This window comes from Diadema setosum, chromosome 16 (assembly GCF_964275005.1).
Source record: "Diadema setosum chromosome 16, eeDiaSeto1, whole genome shotgun sequence".
NCBI lineage: Eukaryota > Metazoa > Echinodermata > Echinoidea > Diadematoida > Diadematidae > Diadema > Diadema setosum.
The window spans coordinates 11,215,007-11,228,437 of NC_092700.1; the positions used below are offsets into that span (position 1 = coordinate 11,215,007).

Below are 13,431 nucleotides of genomic sequence, written 5' to 3' on the forward strand. Positions count from 1 at the left end.
CTCTCAATTGATGAAAGGACTTTTCTCTTCAGATCATAGTTGTTTGATTTCACCACAAGACATTTTATAATAAAAATGTCTGTGCACCAAGTGTCAAGTTAAGACATGTATGCCAATACCACATCACCTCGTCGAATTTGTGTAGGGTTTATACTACTACTACTACTACTACTACTACTACTACTACTACTACTACTACTACTACTACTTACTATCTGCTACTACCATATCCCTGCTACGCTTATTCCTGTTATTTGATTAAAGGGATAGTATTGGTTGAGGTGAGGATTCAGCTTTTAACTTTTTTTGCGAGATACTTGGAAACCACTTTATGAAATGTTAAAGAGCATACAATTTTAAGAGGAATTAAAAGATTATTTGATGAAAATTGGTCTTGAAATGGCTGAGATGTTCAAAATCAAGTTAAAACAAATGCGATCCTGATAAGAGGTTGGTCCCACTTTCTATTAGGATCACTTTGTTTTGGATATCTCAGCCATTTCAAAACCAATTTATTTTCATCAAATAAACTTTGAATTCATCTTGTAATTATAAATGCTCTTTCATATCTCATAAGACTTAGAGGTTTCTCATCAGCTAAAAAAAATGTCATTAAAAAAGTTGGAATCCTGACGCCCCATCTCAACCGAATCTCAACACGCAACTTTTCGTTCACTCAAAACAGGGAAGTGGATGGAAGAGACCTATATACCTCCCTGCTAAGTACTATTATAAAATCTAAGGTTTCTCTTTGTGTATTATAGTGTAACCTCATGAATCACGGAACTATTTTGTGTTTGAATGACTCGTGATTGGATTCACGACTTCAGAAGCCTTCATTCGAAATAACAATTGTTGTTATTATGCGAGCATGGTCTTCCCATCCAAGCAACAACAACAAAAAAAAAAAAATAGAAGAAGAAAAAGAAGAATAAGTATGATCCATGTTGACACCATTTCAGTTAACTTCTTTTAAAATCTGCTTATTGCCCTTGATAATACACATTTAAACGACTGTAGCGTTGGTTGACCTTGTTGAAGGAGTAACTCATTATGGCAGATCATCGCTGATGCCTGAAGGTTCAGATGGCTATAAAATGGATAAAACAGGGCCAGGGCGGATAATCTGTCTAGGATACAATGGCTTGGAGGTTTTAATCCTCTAATCCGGAAAAGCAAAATCCGTCTGGACCGGAAAGTAATGCTCCGCCCGTTTGCCACTATAGTGCTGATTCCGTAAGAAAGTATACAACACAGGTTGATGATACCATCAGGATGGCTTATCGTACCCGCCTTCTCGGGCTCATTAACCGTGTGATCGTCCCTGCTGCGGGTGGCAACACTTTCACTGCCCGCGAAAGCGCATGCGCTCCCGCTCAGAGTTCTGCGAGATAATACCACTTACATTTTCTGCAGTGATCCAACTTTGGACGCGTTGTTTTGGAGGGGCCAACGAGAACCATTGAATTTGCAATCCAGACTCGCTATTACCAGGGAGGTGAGAGGAAACCTACTGGAATGGTACCATGAAACTGACTCTGACGTCGCCACTGACAAGTTTTCTGCGTTAGATGTCGGCGGTAATTGACACCGGTGTTCCTCACCCACTGTCACTGCGCATGGACACCCCTATAATTATGTTATGACGCCATGTGTTAGGGTGAGTTACTATCAAGAGAAAAAATAATGATCATGTGATTTTATTCGTTGGTATTTTCCCTTCTGGTTCAGTAATGATGTTCTATGCCTGTGTCTTATCAAGGAACTGTACCTCCTTGGTTTTATCATGGAGCTAACGCATGTAGCTCCATGGTTTTATCAGGGGGCTCTTAATACCTCCCTGTTTTTATCCTTTGAGCATTCCCGATTACTGCAAAAAAGACACATAAGTTTGCGCGCCGATACATTTCATCAACGCTTCAGGTTCGTTTATGAAATAATGTATCTTTTTTTTTTTCTGATATGCATGTTCCTTTTTATTATCTCTTTTGAAGGGGGTATGCATCCTGTGTTTACTCCAATTTATTACAGGCTCTGAATTTCGATTTTTACAGAACAATGATAATATTTGTCGTTATTGTATCCAGACTTTACGATGATGCGGATTGGGCGGGAATGAAATCTGTTACACTGTCTATACTAATCATCGCTTGACAATGCTCTGTAGCCTAAGTTGTAATTCTTATTGTTATTACACATACATCACATACCTATGATCATCGTTGTATCAGTAATTAACATTTAACATTGGTGGTAATTCCGTTTATCTATTACTGTTGTTACTTGTTAGGTCGGCGTTTCTCTCCTGTGATATGTTAACTGAGCTGATTCATGTCGATTTCACCTTCCATTATTGAATGCAACACACACACACACACACACACACACACACACACACACACACACATACACACACACACACACCACAAAATCATGACAATTAGCTGAAATAATAAACCATGCACGTGAATATGAGGGGTCGCTCTATATTGAGAGTCGGCCCGACAATTTAAGTGGGAATTTACGGAATGAATTTAGTGGGCATTGTACTCGTTCAAGGTGATTTTTTGATGACTCGCTGACGTGTTTTATAGTCAAGTGCGATGGTGCAGTGTGTCTGGAGGCCAGGCGCACGTAGACTATGTTGTTATGCATGTAATTTTATTTTCTTTTGCGTATTGTGTTTGGGTGTATGTATGTATGTATGTATGTATGTGTGTGTGTGTGTGAATTATGTGTATGTGTATTTAAAGCATTAACCATAAGGTCAACATTGATTCGCTTCTTGGTCGGTTATACCCGCTTGTCTTACTTATATACTCGGCGAGTTGTATTGAATCTAAAATCCCTTTATATTGCATGAGTGCCTGCATTGCATGACTTGCGTGATAGCTCTATCTTTCTTGATGATTTCGATATTGTTTGTCTCTGCTCCCGAGGACTTCTGACCTTCGTCGATTTTTTTTTTTTTTTTTTTTTGGTAGTCGGTGTTTTGTTTATGTAATTGATCGGTATTAGGCCTATATGTAAAAGAAAAAAAAAGAGTCGATGACAATAGCGCCTAGTTAGTTGAAAGTTTAGAGAGTATACGTCTGTCGATAGGTGACGCAATGATAGATTGACGGGGCGGAACAGACAGTAAGAAACCCCCGGGAGAAAACTATTCGGGTTGCAACGGTAATCACCACTGATCTCTCGAGGAAGTATCTGGGCCCCATTTCATAAAAAGTTGATATGATAGCAACTCTTGCTGGAATGGCAATTGTCAATGGTAACGACAAAAATCCAGCTTCCTAATTGGCTGTTGGTATTTGAAGTTGCCATGCCAGCAAGAGTTGCTATCTTGACATTTATATATATATATATATATATATGAAATGGGGCCTTGGAGATCTCATCGGACCATACACGCTGTTTGAACAAGTGAAGCCGCCGCGCCGCCACCTTACTACGCACACTTTTAATGGGGTTTGCACGCATTTTTGAACAGAGACGGTCACGAAGATCACGTGATGTCGTGAACTCCGCACACAAATGCATGGGCCATATGCATGGTAAGATGGCGGCGCTGGGTTTCAAATCGATTGGCCAATGAGATATCCAGCTATTTCTTATACAGAGATCAGTGGTCATCACAGCTACAATCTAAAGTCTTCAAACCTCGACATTCATGGATGACGTTTAAATTCTTGAATGAAATATGTCCCAGTGAAGTTAATGGTGGTGATGACAAATACCAATATAAATTTATTTACTGCGATATTGCTGAATTGATCCTATGCTGGAGGACTCTAGGTTTCCTGGAGAAACGAAATAATTATCTACTTTGATAAATGAATACACACAAATATTATGTCAAGGTTGCTCTTTTAAAACGTTAGTTTAGTCCTTCAAGTCTGTCATAATTTATGTGGTTAGAATTTACTTCATTTCAGTAGCCGGAAGCCGTTTCATTGCTTTATAGCTTGTCACCCTCGAAAAAGCATGACCTTTTTGGTTGTTTGTACACGCATTGTGCAAATCATTTGAATAGGAGTCCAATGAAAGGGTCAATTTTATGATTATTGCTCTCCTTTCGCGTCAGTAAGAAATTCCTATTATATCTCAGGACTTTTGTTGTCTGTGTATGATTTCAGCAATATTTTGCATGTGTATTTTGTTGTCACTGCATGATTATTGAAACAGCGAAAACAACGGAAACACATAAAGGTTGTTTATCTAGTAAGAAAAAGTTAATAATCACGTCCATCAACACATATGGTAGGGTTGGGGTACCACCTATCGTCACCCTAAGGATCTGTAGCTTGTTTATTCTAAAAATATAACACAAATTCGCCTAATTCTTACCTCAAATATGCCATAAATACTGCAGTTTTGAATGTCGTAACCGTCTCGTTGATTATGAATCTCCGTTTTAAAATAGCGCAATTTTAGTGCGTGCGTTCCGTTTTCTTCGCGCAGCTAAAAAGGGTACCTTGCGATCGGCACCCCCTCCCCTCCATAGGTATACACGTGAATTTCACAGCATAGGTAATACACGTGAATTTCACCGCATATAGGTAATGTGTAATATTTAGCTTGGTTTGTTTGAGTTTGATTTTCGTTTCTTCGTTTTTATTGTCTTTATAGCTAATGACACTTAATCCCGCGCGTACCTTTTCGTTCTATACGCAAACAGCCATGATACGCTGGGTGCCGATGGGAAGGTGCCCTGCCGATAGGTGGTGCCCCAACCATTACATTGTAATGTATCCATCACCGTTCATCAAAACGGAATAATACGATAACATTTTACTGGCTGTTAAGAAAATCAGTCCTTCGGTTATCTGCATCATATAGTTTCTCGTGGTCTACATTGCTTTGCGCGTGAGGTGTAGATGTTGTCTCGTTGCAAAGACTTGTGACATTAGCTTGGTAGGTTTTATCGTTTCGAGTCCAGTCCTGTCCTTCTACATTTATACATATACGTTATGCCGGACTTCAGAGCAAGAAGGAATTAAGACCACTGCTCACGGATGTCATTGTTATGTTCTTGTTTCTTCGGCAGTCTCTTTTGTCGGCTGGACAAAATTTGCATTTTCCACAAATCGAGTGCTACGTGTTGTATAGTTTTGAAGGTGTTGACGATTGTAGGAGTCAAGCATGTCAAGTGACACGAGTGAGGTTCCCCTGCCAGTGAGATAAAAAAGACAAAAAGACTTTTCAGCGAAAACTCGGTGAGGCGTTCACAGTTCTCCCGCTTTGACATACAAATTGTAAACGGCGACTAGTTTGTTGGTGCTTAATTGAATATTTCTTGGCCGCGTCCGTTGGCAAGCCAGAAAGAGCTTCTCTCCTTTTTAAGACGGATTAGGTCGATTAGTTAGACCCTTGACTTCCATTTTACTCATGAATTAGAGCTATTGATTGGATTCCTGTGTTTAGGCTAGGACAGCGCTATACCCTAATAGTGTCCATTACGCGGCTCTTTTCAGCCCACTGAAATTAGTCACAGCATTCTTGCATTGCGTGTGATCATTATTGCCCAAACACACACACAACTGCCAAGGTGAAGTCTAGCGGGCGATATACGCGAACTTGTTTGTCGTGACGGTTATGACGGTATTAAGACATGGTGAGTGTACCTGCTTTAATACGTTCACCTCTGTCGAACTCGAACTTCACGAAATAACGATCATGATGTTCGTTAAGGTGATACAAGGGTAACTTTTGGCGAACTTGCTGGTACCAGCGAAAAACAATACACCGTACAAGTGAGTTATAATGGATTGTTTGCAAGAGTCTTCGATACCGATTTGCTAGTTTCGCGCTTCTAGAAAGCGATTCCCCGGGCATGTACATAGCATGTACAAATTGATCGCACTGTCACTGTGAGTTAAATACCTCACCAATGAACGCAAAGTGCATTTCTTTTATTTGTAGCCACCTGGTTTGGTGAAGGCTGAATCGTAATTATGATCATAAACGCAAAATGATTGCGTGTGATATGACTAGCTGTAAAAAGCTAACAGCTATTCCATATGGCTAGAGTGCATCAATGTTCTATGTATGTGTAAAGTCAATCTACTAGTAATACCGATGAAAGGGAAAAAAGATTTAAATTCATATGAAAATTATGAGGAACACAAGGTCATTTTTTTTTCTTTATCACCATTCTACTTTGCCTATGAGGTATACTGAGGTATCATTCATTTTAACGATCGATTCTCTTCTCTCCTTCGCGCTGATGGACGTAGTTCAAAGGTCACAGCGTACTTGTTTGACCCTTTTCTCTATTAAAGGGATGGAATACGTACTTGGTGATCATGTAAAAAGTCATTTCATTCATACAGCACTATTTTCTACGTCCTAGTTAAATCACCTGTTTGTTTAGTAGACTTCTCCATCTCTATGCTCTTAAAGAAAACCCAAACCCGAAGAGCAATGTGGATTGAGTGAAAGCAGCAACATTAGTAGAACACATCAGTGAAAGTTTGAAAAAAATCGGACAATCGATGCCATAGTTATGATTTTTTTTTTTTAAGTTTTGGTGTTGGAACCGCTGGATGAGGAGACTACTAGAGGCTATGACGTATGAGTGGACAACAATACAAAGAAAATATAAAGAAAATTCCACAAAAATTCATTTTTCATGAAAATTACAAATTCCATCAACTTGATACTGATATAATGTTAAGGGTAGCAATTCCCCTGTTTTCTGAAAGCGGTTAGTCAAGTGCTCTATCATGATGCTAGAAAAGTGAATTTTTGTTGAATTTTCTTTATATTTTCTTTGTATTGTTGTCCCCTCATACGTCATAACCTCTAGTAGTCTCCTCATCCAGCGGTTCCAACACCAAAATTTTAAAAATTCATAACTTTTGCATCGATTGTCCGATTTTCCTCAAACTTTCACTGATGTGTTCTACTAATGTTGCTGCTTTCACCCAATCCACATTGCTCTTTGGGTTGGCTTTCCCTTTAATTCTCCCCCTCTCTAAAATCTAAATCCCAATCCTCTCTCCTTTGTTGTTTTTCTGTTCTTATTCAAGCTTCTGCAATGCCCCGATTTCATTATCCATTCCTTCTTCTGCTTATATTTCCACCTCTTTCTTTCTGCCAATGTCTGATGTCCCACCTCACTTTCTATCGTTTCATCAAGTCCTAGTCATCTAGTTCTATTACTAAAAGTGTTTTCATGGTTTTTGTTCCTCTCTCTTTCAGCCTTTGTTCGAGAGAGCTTCACGACTTCGCAGTCCTTCATGGAACAGTAGTCGCAACCACGGGAAAGTGCCGCGGAGTTGGTAGAGAGTGAAGGGGTCCTAATTGAATACATTCGGCGTATTCTTGAAGAACTAGAAAGTGACCACCGCTTGGACAGACATGACGGTCGAGGCTGTACCTTGCAACGGAAAGGGTGAGGAACCGACCAAATACAAGTACATGAGGGTCGACTTCATCGAGAACGGCACCCCGACCTACGAACTGAGTGTTGAACCGCGGGAACAGCGGGAACAGAATGGGAATGTGGGGTGGGGCGCTGGGATGGACGCCACCAAGTTCCGGAGCGAAGATAATGTCGCCAACGGGGGAGCGAAAAGTGGGGAGATTCTCGGGAACGGAGCGGGAAAGATTTACCAGGATGAAGAGGACGCTTCCGACGGGCGGAGTGAGAAGCTGAGATGCGGCTGGTGTGGCTGGTATCCTGCGTGTTTGGAACGATTCAACGTAGCGTCCTGGCTTCTTGGAGTCATGTGTATTGTCGTACTCTTTCAGGTACGTTCTTTTTAAAAGTTTTGTTGTTGTTGTTGTTATTATTATTATTATTATTATTATTTATATTATTATCATTATTATTAGTATTTTATTATTATTATTATCATTATTATTATTATCAGAAAAGAAATATATTTCGTTAAAAATGATGATAATTAATTAGATTATTTTTGTTATCATTCCCGTGTGTGGCACTTCTTGAATGGTGCAGGGAAGTTTACAATGACAACCAATCTACAATACAGCTTGTTTGTACAATTTCATTTGCGTTGGTCAGAGCTGCCAGGGTACCAAAACAGTCCTTAACTCAACATCCACGATAAGCTTGTATATATTTTGTAACATTCAAGAGGATTTTAGAACCGTTCGGATACAGAGTTCAGAACTTTGGTTCTGGAATCGTATTTATGGTAACGTCAATAAAAAAAAAATGTTAGGTTATAAATTTTAATAGCGATAATGATAATGACGATTAAAAAAAAAAATGCCATCATTACTTGATAATGTGTCTTCTCTGTCAATTGAATTTATCCTTTTTACGCACTTGTTTGTGCTAGCTGTGACCGCATACCATTCATATATAAGCTGTAGCTGTAAGTCGTGCCAGTGCCAAGGGTCTGACATTTTACTTTAAAATCCAAACTAACCAGTGAATAAATAGGTACATGAATAAAACAGACAGACAAACAAAAGCGAATTCACATTTTATTGACGAAGTTATCATTCCAACGATCATAGTGATATACGTCTTACTGTAATGATATCAAAAGACAGGTCTGTCGTCTTTAGAGAAAGTATTTGTGTTTTTCAACAATGAACTTGACATTATCTTGTTCTTCAACAAAATTGTACGTCTGCCAGGGTATGATCGCAAGCGGGCTGATTGGTAGCAGTGCGACGTCGATTGAACGTCGATTCCAACTTCGCAGCAAGGACTACGGATGCCTCGTCAGCATCTACGAAGCAACCAACATCGTCTTCATTCTCTTCGTCACCTTTGTCGGTGGGCGTGGTCACAAGCCTCGCTGGATTGCCATTGGCTGTCTGATCGTCGGGGTGGGTTCCCTTCTCTTCGCGCTGCCCCACTTCACCACGCCCCCGTACGATGATTTCCACGAAGGCGACGGCGAAATCGGAGTCTGTAAGAACGCCGTGGACGATGCCGTGGACTACGAGCAATGCCCCGATGGCAAAACAGATGATGGCTTTCACAACTATCTCTATCTCTTTGGGGCAGCCCAGGTTCTTTTAGCGCTTGGGTCACTTCCGGTGTACACGCTCGGCATTGCCGTGCTGGACGAGAGCGTGCCGATTAAACAAAGCGGCGTTTACCTGGGTAAGATATTGCTTTTCACAGTCATTCACACACAGAGTTTACCAACGAAATTGCATGTAAACATTCACTTGGGAATAAAGCAGTATTTATAGAGTACTCACTCGACTACGTTACAAAACCAACACTCTTTTTTTTCCTTTTACGTTCTATGTCTCTCTACTTTCTGTCCGAAAATTGATATTTTCAACTCTTTTTTTTATCCAAATTCTAGTGTTTGTAGTCCCTTCTTATTGAATAGATCACTGAATGAGTACATTTTATGTCAAATATTAGAGTAAAGAACCATTTTAACAAGGGGCAAGTGATCAAAACTGAGTCTGAGTGTGAGCTGAATTGTCACTGTGATGTCATGGACGTTAGTTTCTTTGAGGCCTACATTAACAACGAGAAAAAAATGAGGTAGAATCCGGGGGGAAACATAGCTTGTGAGAACGTAATATTTTTCACACACCAACTTGCCAAGTTTTCACAAAGGTGGTATATTATGCTTTTATGGAAAAGAAAAACAACAACAACGGCATCGAACAAAACGACGCGGTATTTTGATAGGAATCAAGTTGCCGACAGGTACGCCATGTCGCACCTGTGGTGAGGTGCCCCCATCACCCCTCGCTAACTGGTGATACCAGGGCGAAATCCACAGACGACAGGTGTTAAGCAAACAAATTTTGATGGAGACAATGGGCTGTGGAGACACTTACCGGGCCCTCTCACCTGACGCGTTCTATACTGGCTTGTTCTGTGATACAGTAGTCTAGATTCTGGACTGTTTTCTGTATATCCTTTTCCCGTCGCCGTGGCACGAACGTTAGCATGACATTTGCTCCTGTGACAATTATTCCCATGAAATATCTGCACGGCATTGAAGCCAAACATAAACCCTACCCACGAACAGAACCCTAACCCTAATCCTAATCCTCACATCAGACTAAACCTAACGCTCTATCACAACACTAACCTTAACTCTAAGTCCTTTGAGAATGTAGGAAAGAAGCAATATTGTCGCAGAAGCAAATTTCGTGTCACCGGCACGACAACCACTAGCCGTTCAATGGCGCGTTCTCAGGGATCTGTTCATTCATGGAGATCCATGAATTGTTAGCTCCATGGTTGATCCGAGAGAAAAATGTAAATTCTCTGCCTTGACTTGTGCAATTTCACAACTTCACAAGTTGCCTGATTATTTCAACACAGTTTTCATTTGATGCAAAATGTCATATTTCTGTTTTTCGTTTATTTCAATTGAAAATGAAAAGTCAGTGACCATGCAGTGAATTGTAGTTTGTGGGCGGGCCAGTAGGTAAGGTGAAATGACGAGTTTACATCTTATTGGGACTGTGATCACTTTTAAGAACAATTGTTGCATGCAGAATACTATGCTCTTTCGATTCATAGTTTTTGTTCCTTCCACCTTCATCGTTGTACATCCATGATGTGATATAGAGTCCGGAACGTTTTCAGACGATAATATTATGTTTGTAGATTATAGTACAATCACACAGTGACCGATGCAATTTTTTTCGAGACGATACACAAATTGCAATAAGTTTAGCTCCTGCTATGGTCCGTGTGTAATGAATCAGGATCACACATTGACCTGCACACAAAACCATCATAAGTTATGAAGATTGTTTTCATTGAAGAAGTAGAAGGCTATGCCCTTACTTTACTTGCTTTGGTGCCACATTTTCGTCCGAAATTCTGTCTGATAGTAGTCTATGTACGACCTGGTCACATTACTCTCATTTTCATTTGCCAGTTTCGCTTTGTTTACTTGAAATTTAACTGATTATTATCGCTCCCAAGTCAAGTCTGCAAACGTTGTTAAGTCCTCATGGGGTGTACACATTTCAATTCTCACCGTTCCTTCAGTAAGTCCCATGCGTAACTGCACGAGTTGGTTAAATTTGTAATGCAGTCATCTCCACTGACCTGTCCCAAATTGATCCTCATAAAAGATTCCGTTCTGGTGTTCAGTTTTCTTGTTTGATCCTTCCCACCTCCCCCTTAAATCCAGAAAATTGCAGCTGATTGTGTTGGAATCGAGTTTTTGGAGAGTAGTAGAGCGCTCATAATAGTGTGAGACATCAAAAGGTTATTCTGAACTGAAGAGGTTTTGACACGACAGTGCTAAGTACGGTGAGAAGTGGATAGTTTCGGCTCCTTATGTTTGTCTCTTTTCTCTACTTTTCTCCTCCCTCCCCCCCCCCCTCTCTCTCTCTCTCCCTTCTCTCTCTCTCTCTCTCCCTTCTCTCTCTCTCTCTCTCTGCCTTAATCTCTTTCTCTCACAGTTCCTTCATTGGTACTTCTTCATTGTGTTTGATATAATGAATATACTTCTCTTTCTTCTCTGGACTGTTGCAGGTATATACTACGCCCTCAGCACGGTAGGCCCCGCCCTTGGCTACGTGGTGGCCGGAGTGTCGCTGACGATCTTCACCGACCTCAACCTGCCAGATGGGTAAGGGACTGAGCAGGGCGTTATAGCTATCTAATTGTACAGTCTGGCTGGAATTCATGAACTATAGGAGCTCAGAAAACGCTTTAACCCTTTCTTCTCGAGTATGATTAGCTAGGAGCTATTCGATGATCTTCTAACCAATATTTTCCTTGAAGATCGCTATAGTATATAGCAATGACAGATTGCCCCAAATGTCATGAATTTGGAAGGAGGAAGGGCGGGGGGTGGGGGGGGGGTAGTGCTGTCAACTGAATGACACAGGTTTTAGGAGAATTGTACTCCGCCCTAAGACACTTGGTATACGAAGCAATGTGTAATTGATAACGAAAAGTAATTTGACCCGACTGAATTCGTATGCACGAGTTATGATGTCGCTTACATGGTTTTCATGCCACTCCTAATATTACATGTCGTCTGTTCATCCGAACCATTCGTGACCTTTGACAGTATCACAGATAGCGGATTCATTTCCACCTCCCGTGCAAGGGGTTTAGTGTTTCGCATGTTTCGCTCGCCCTATTTTTCCGATGAGGAGAAGTAAACCCTTTGAGTACGACAGACTGTAACGCCGAGTTGTATCCTGTAGGCTGCTGATGAACTGTCTCGGAGGCTATAAGTTAAGCGATCAGCGGTGCGTGTCACATGAAGTACACTATATATGATGCGATGAACGTGTCTAAGAACGTGAGGCGTTTTACCGAGAGCAATGGATATTCCGTAAACAATAGGTTCATGTTTCTATGAATGTATCAACTGTCTTTTCACGACCCAGTTTTTTTTTTTATTATTTTCAATCATTTTTTATTTATTCATTAGAAGACCTCACCTTTAGATCCTATTCGCCAGAATTAAACGTGGTTCTCCGATATCGCAATCCCTACGCCCTTATTTTTTTTTCCTGCTAAACTTTTTACTATAGTCTTAGAAAGCAACCAATCCTAGCTGGGCATTTATAGAACTCACAATATGGTTAGAAGCTTAGAATGCATTAATGAACCACACACCCTGCCCAATTCAAAAAAAGAAAGAAAGAAAACATGATTCCAACGAATATAGCCAAAGAAAAGCTTGACAAAACAGTCTGAAACTCATCATTTTTTTTTCTAAATGTGTGCATTATCCGTCTCAGTACCTTTTATGCTTCAAATAACAAAAATGCTCCATAAAAAGGGCTTTTTCCAGGAAAACGTATGTAAGACCATCGTTGCTTGAGTGAGCGAAGGCAATAGTGCGTTTTTCCTGTCTTGTCGAATCGACATGAAAACGCACACTTAGATGGCTTCAGTAATTGGCAATGCGGTTTTGCTCCGCAGGGTTTTGTAGACATTAATCGTATTTAAGTGAGAAAATGTCGGCTCGTTATCCGGCCAGAGTTCTTTCATATGTGTTACATCACATCGTATAGCTCAACGTGCATGTTACGACCAAATGTATTGGTGTATTCAGATCAAGGAGAGAAGTCGCTGGCACCCCTCCCTATGACTTATAGGTGTAATCACCGTTTAGAGTCATAATGTGAGGCTCTTTTCGTGCCTTATTACAGACACTGATCATGTGAACCTGCTTAACAGCGGGGAATCAAGGAGAGCAATGACCCCGGGGATTTGGAATCCCCAGGGAAGGCGATAACCAATCAAAAAAAAAAATAAATAAATAAAAGACCAGAAAAACAGCAAACGAACCAAGACAATAATCACTTTGATCGTCATCCCTTCATCCAGACTTGTTTGTCCAACCAGACTATTGCTTGCACCAGATCAGACAAAAAGTTACTTTCTAGAATCCGTAGGACTGTGTTATCATTATCTAGTTAACTATGAGTAGTTGTCAGTTTGGGTCCGTAATCATTTTCTTCCTTTTTTTTCAAAGAAGTCCTCAG

General features: G+C 40.4%; 1 protein-coding gene across 1 annotated transcript in view; it reads left to right on the forward strand.

Moving 5' to 3' along the window:
* LOC140239922 (solute carrier organic anion transporter family member 4A1-like) overlaps positions 1-13,431 on the forward strand; it is a 78,915-nt gene that overhangs the window by 51,320 nt on the left and 14,164 nt on the right. The window contains exons 2-4 of the mRNA XM_072319738.1: positions 7,204-7,755; positions 8,617-9,091; positions 11,456-11,552. Coding sequence (XP_072175839.1) covers positions 7,363-7,755; positions 8,617-9,091; positions 11,456-11,552 — 965 coding nt within the window. The 5' untranslated portion in view covers positions 7,204-7,362. The remainder of the gene's footprint in view (positions 1-7,203; positions 7,756-8,616; positions 9,092-11,455; positions 11,553-13,431) is intronic.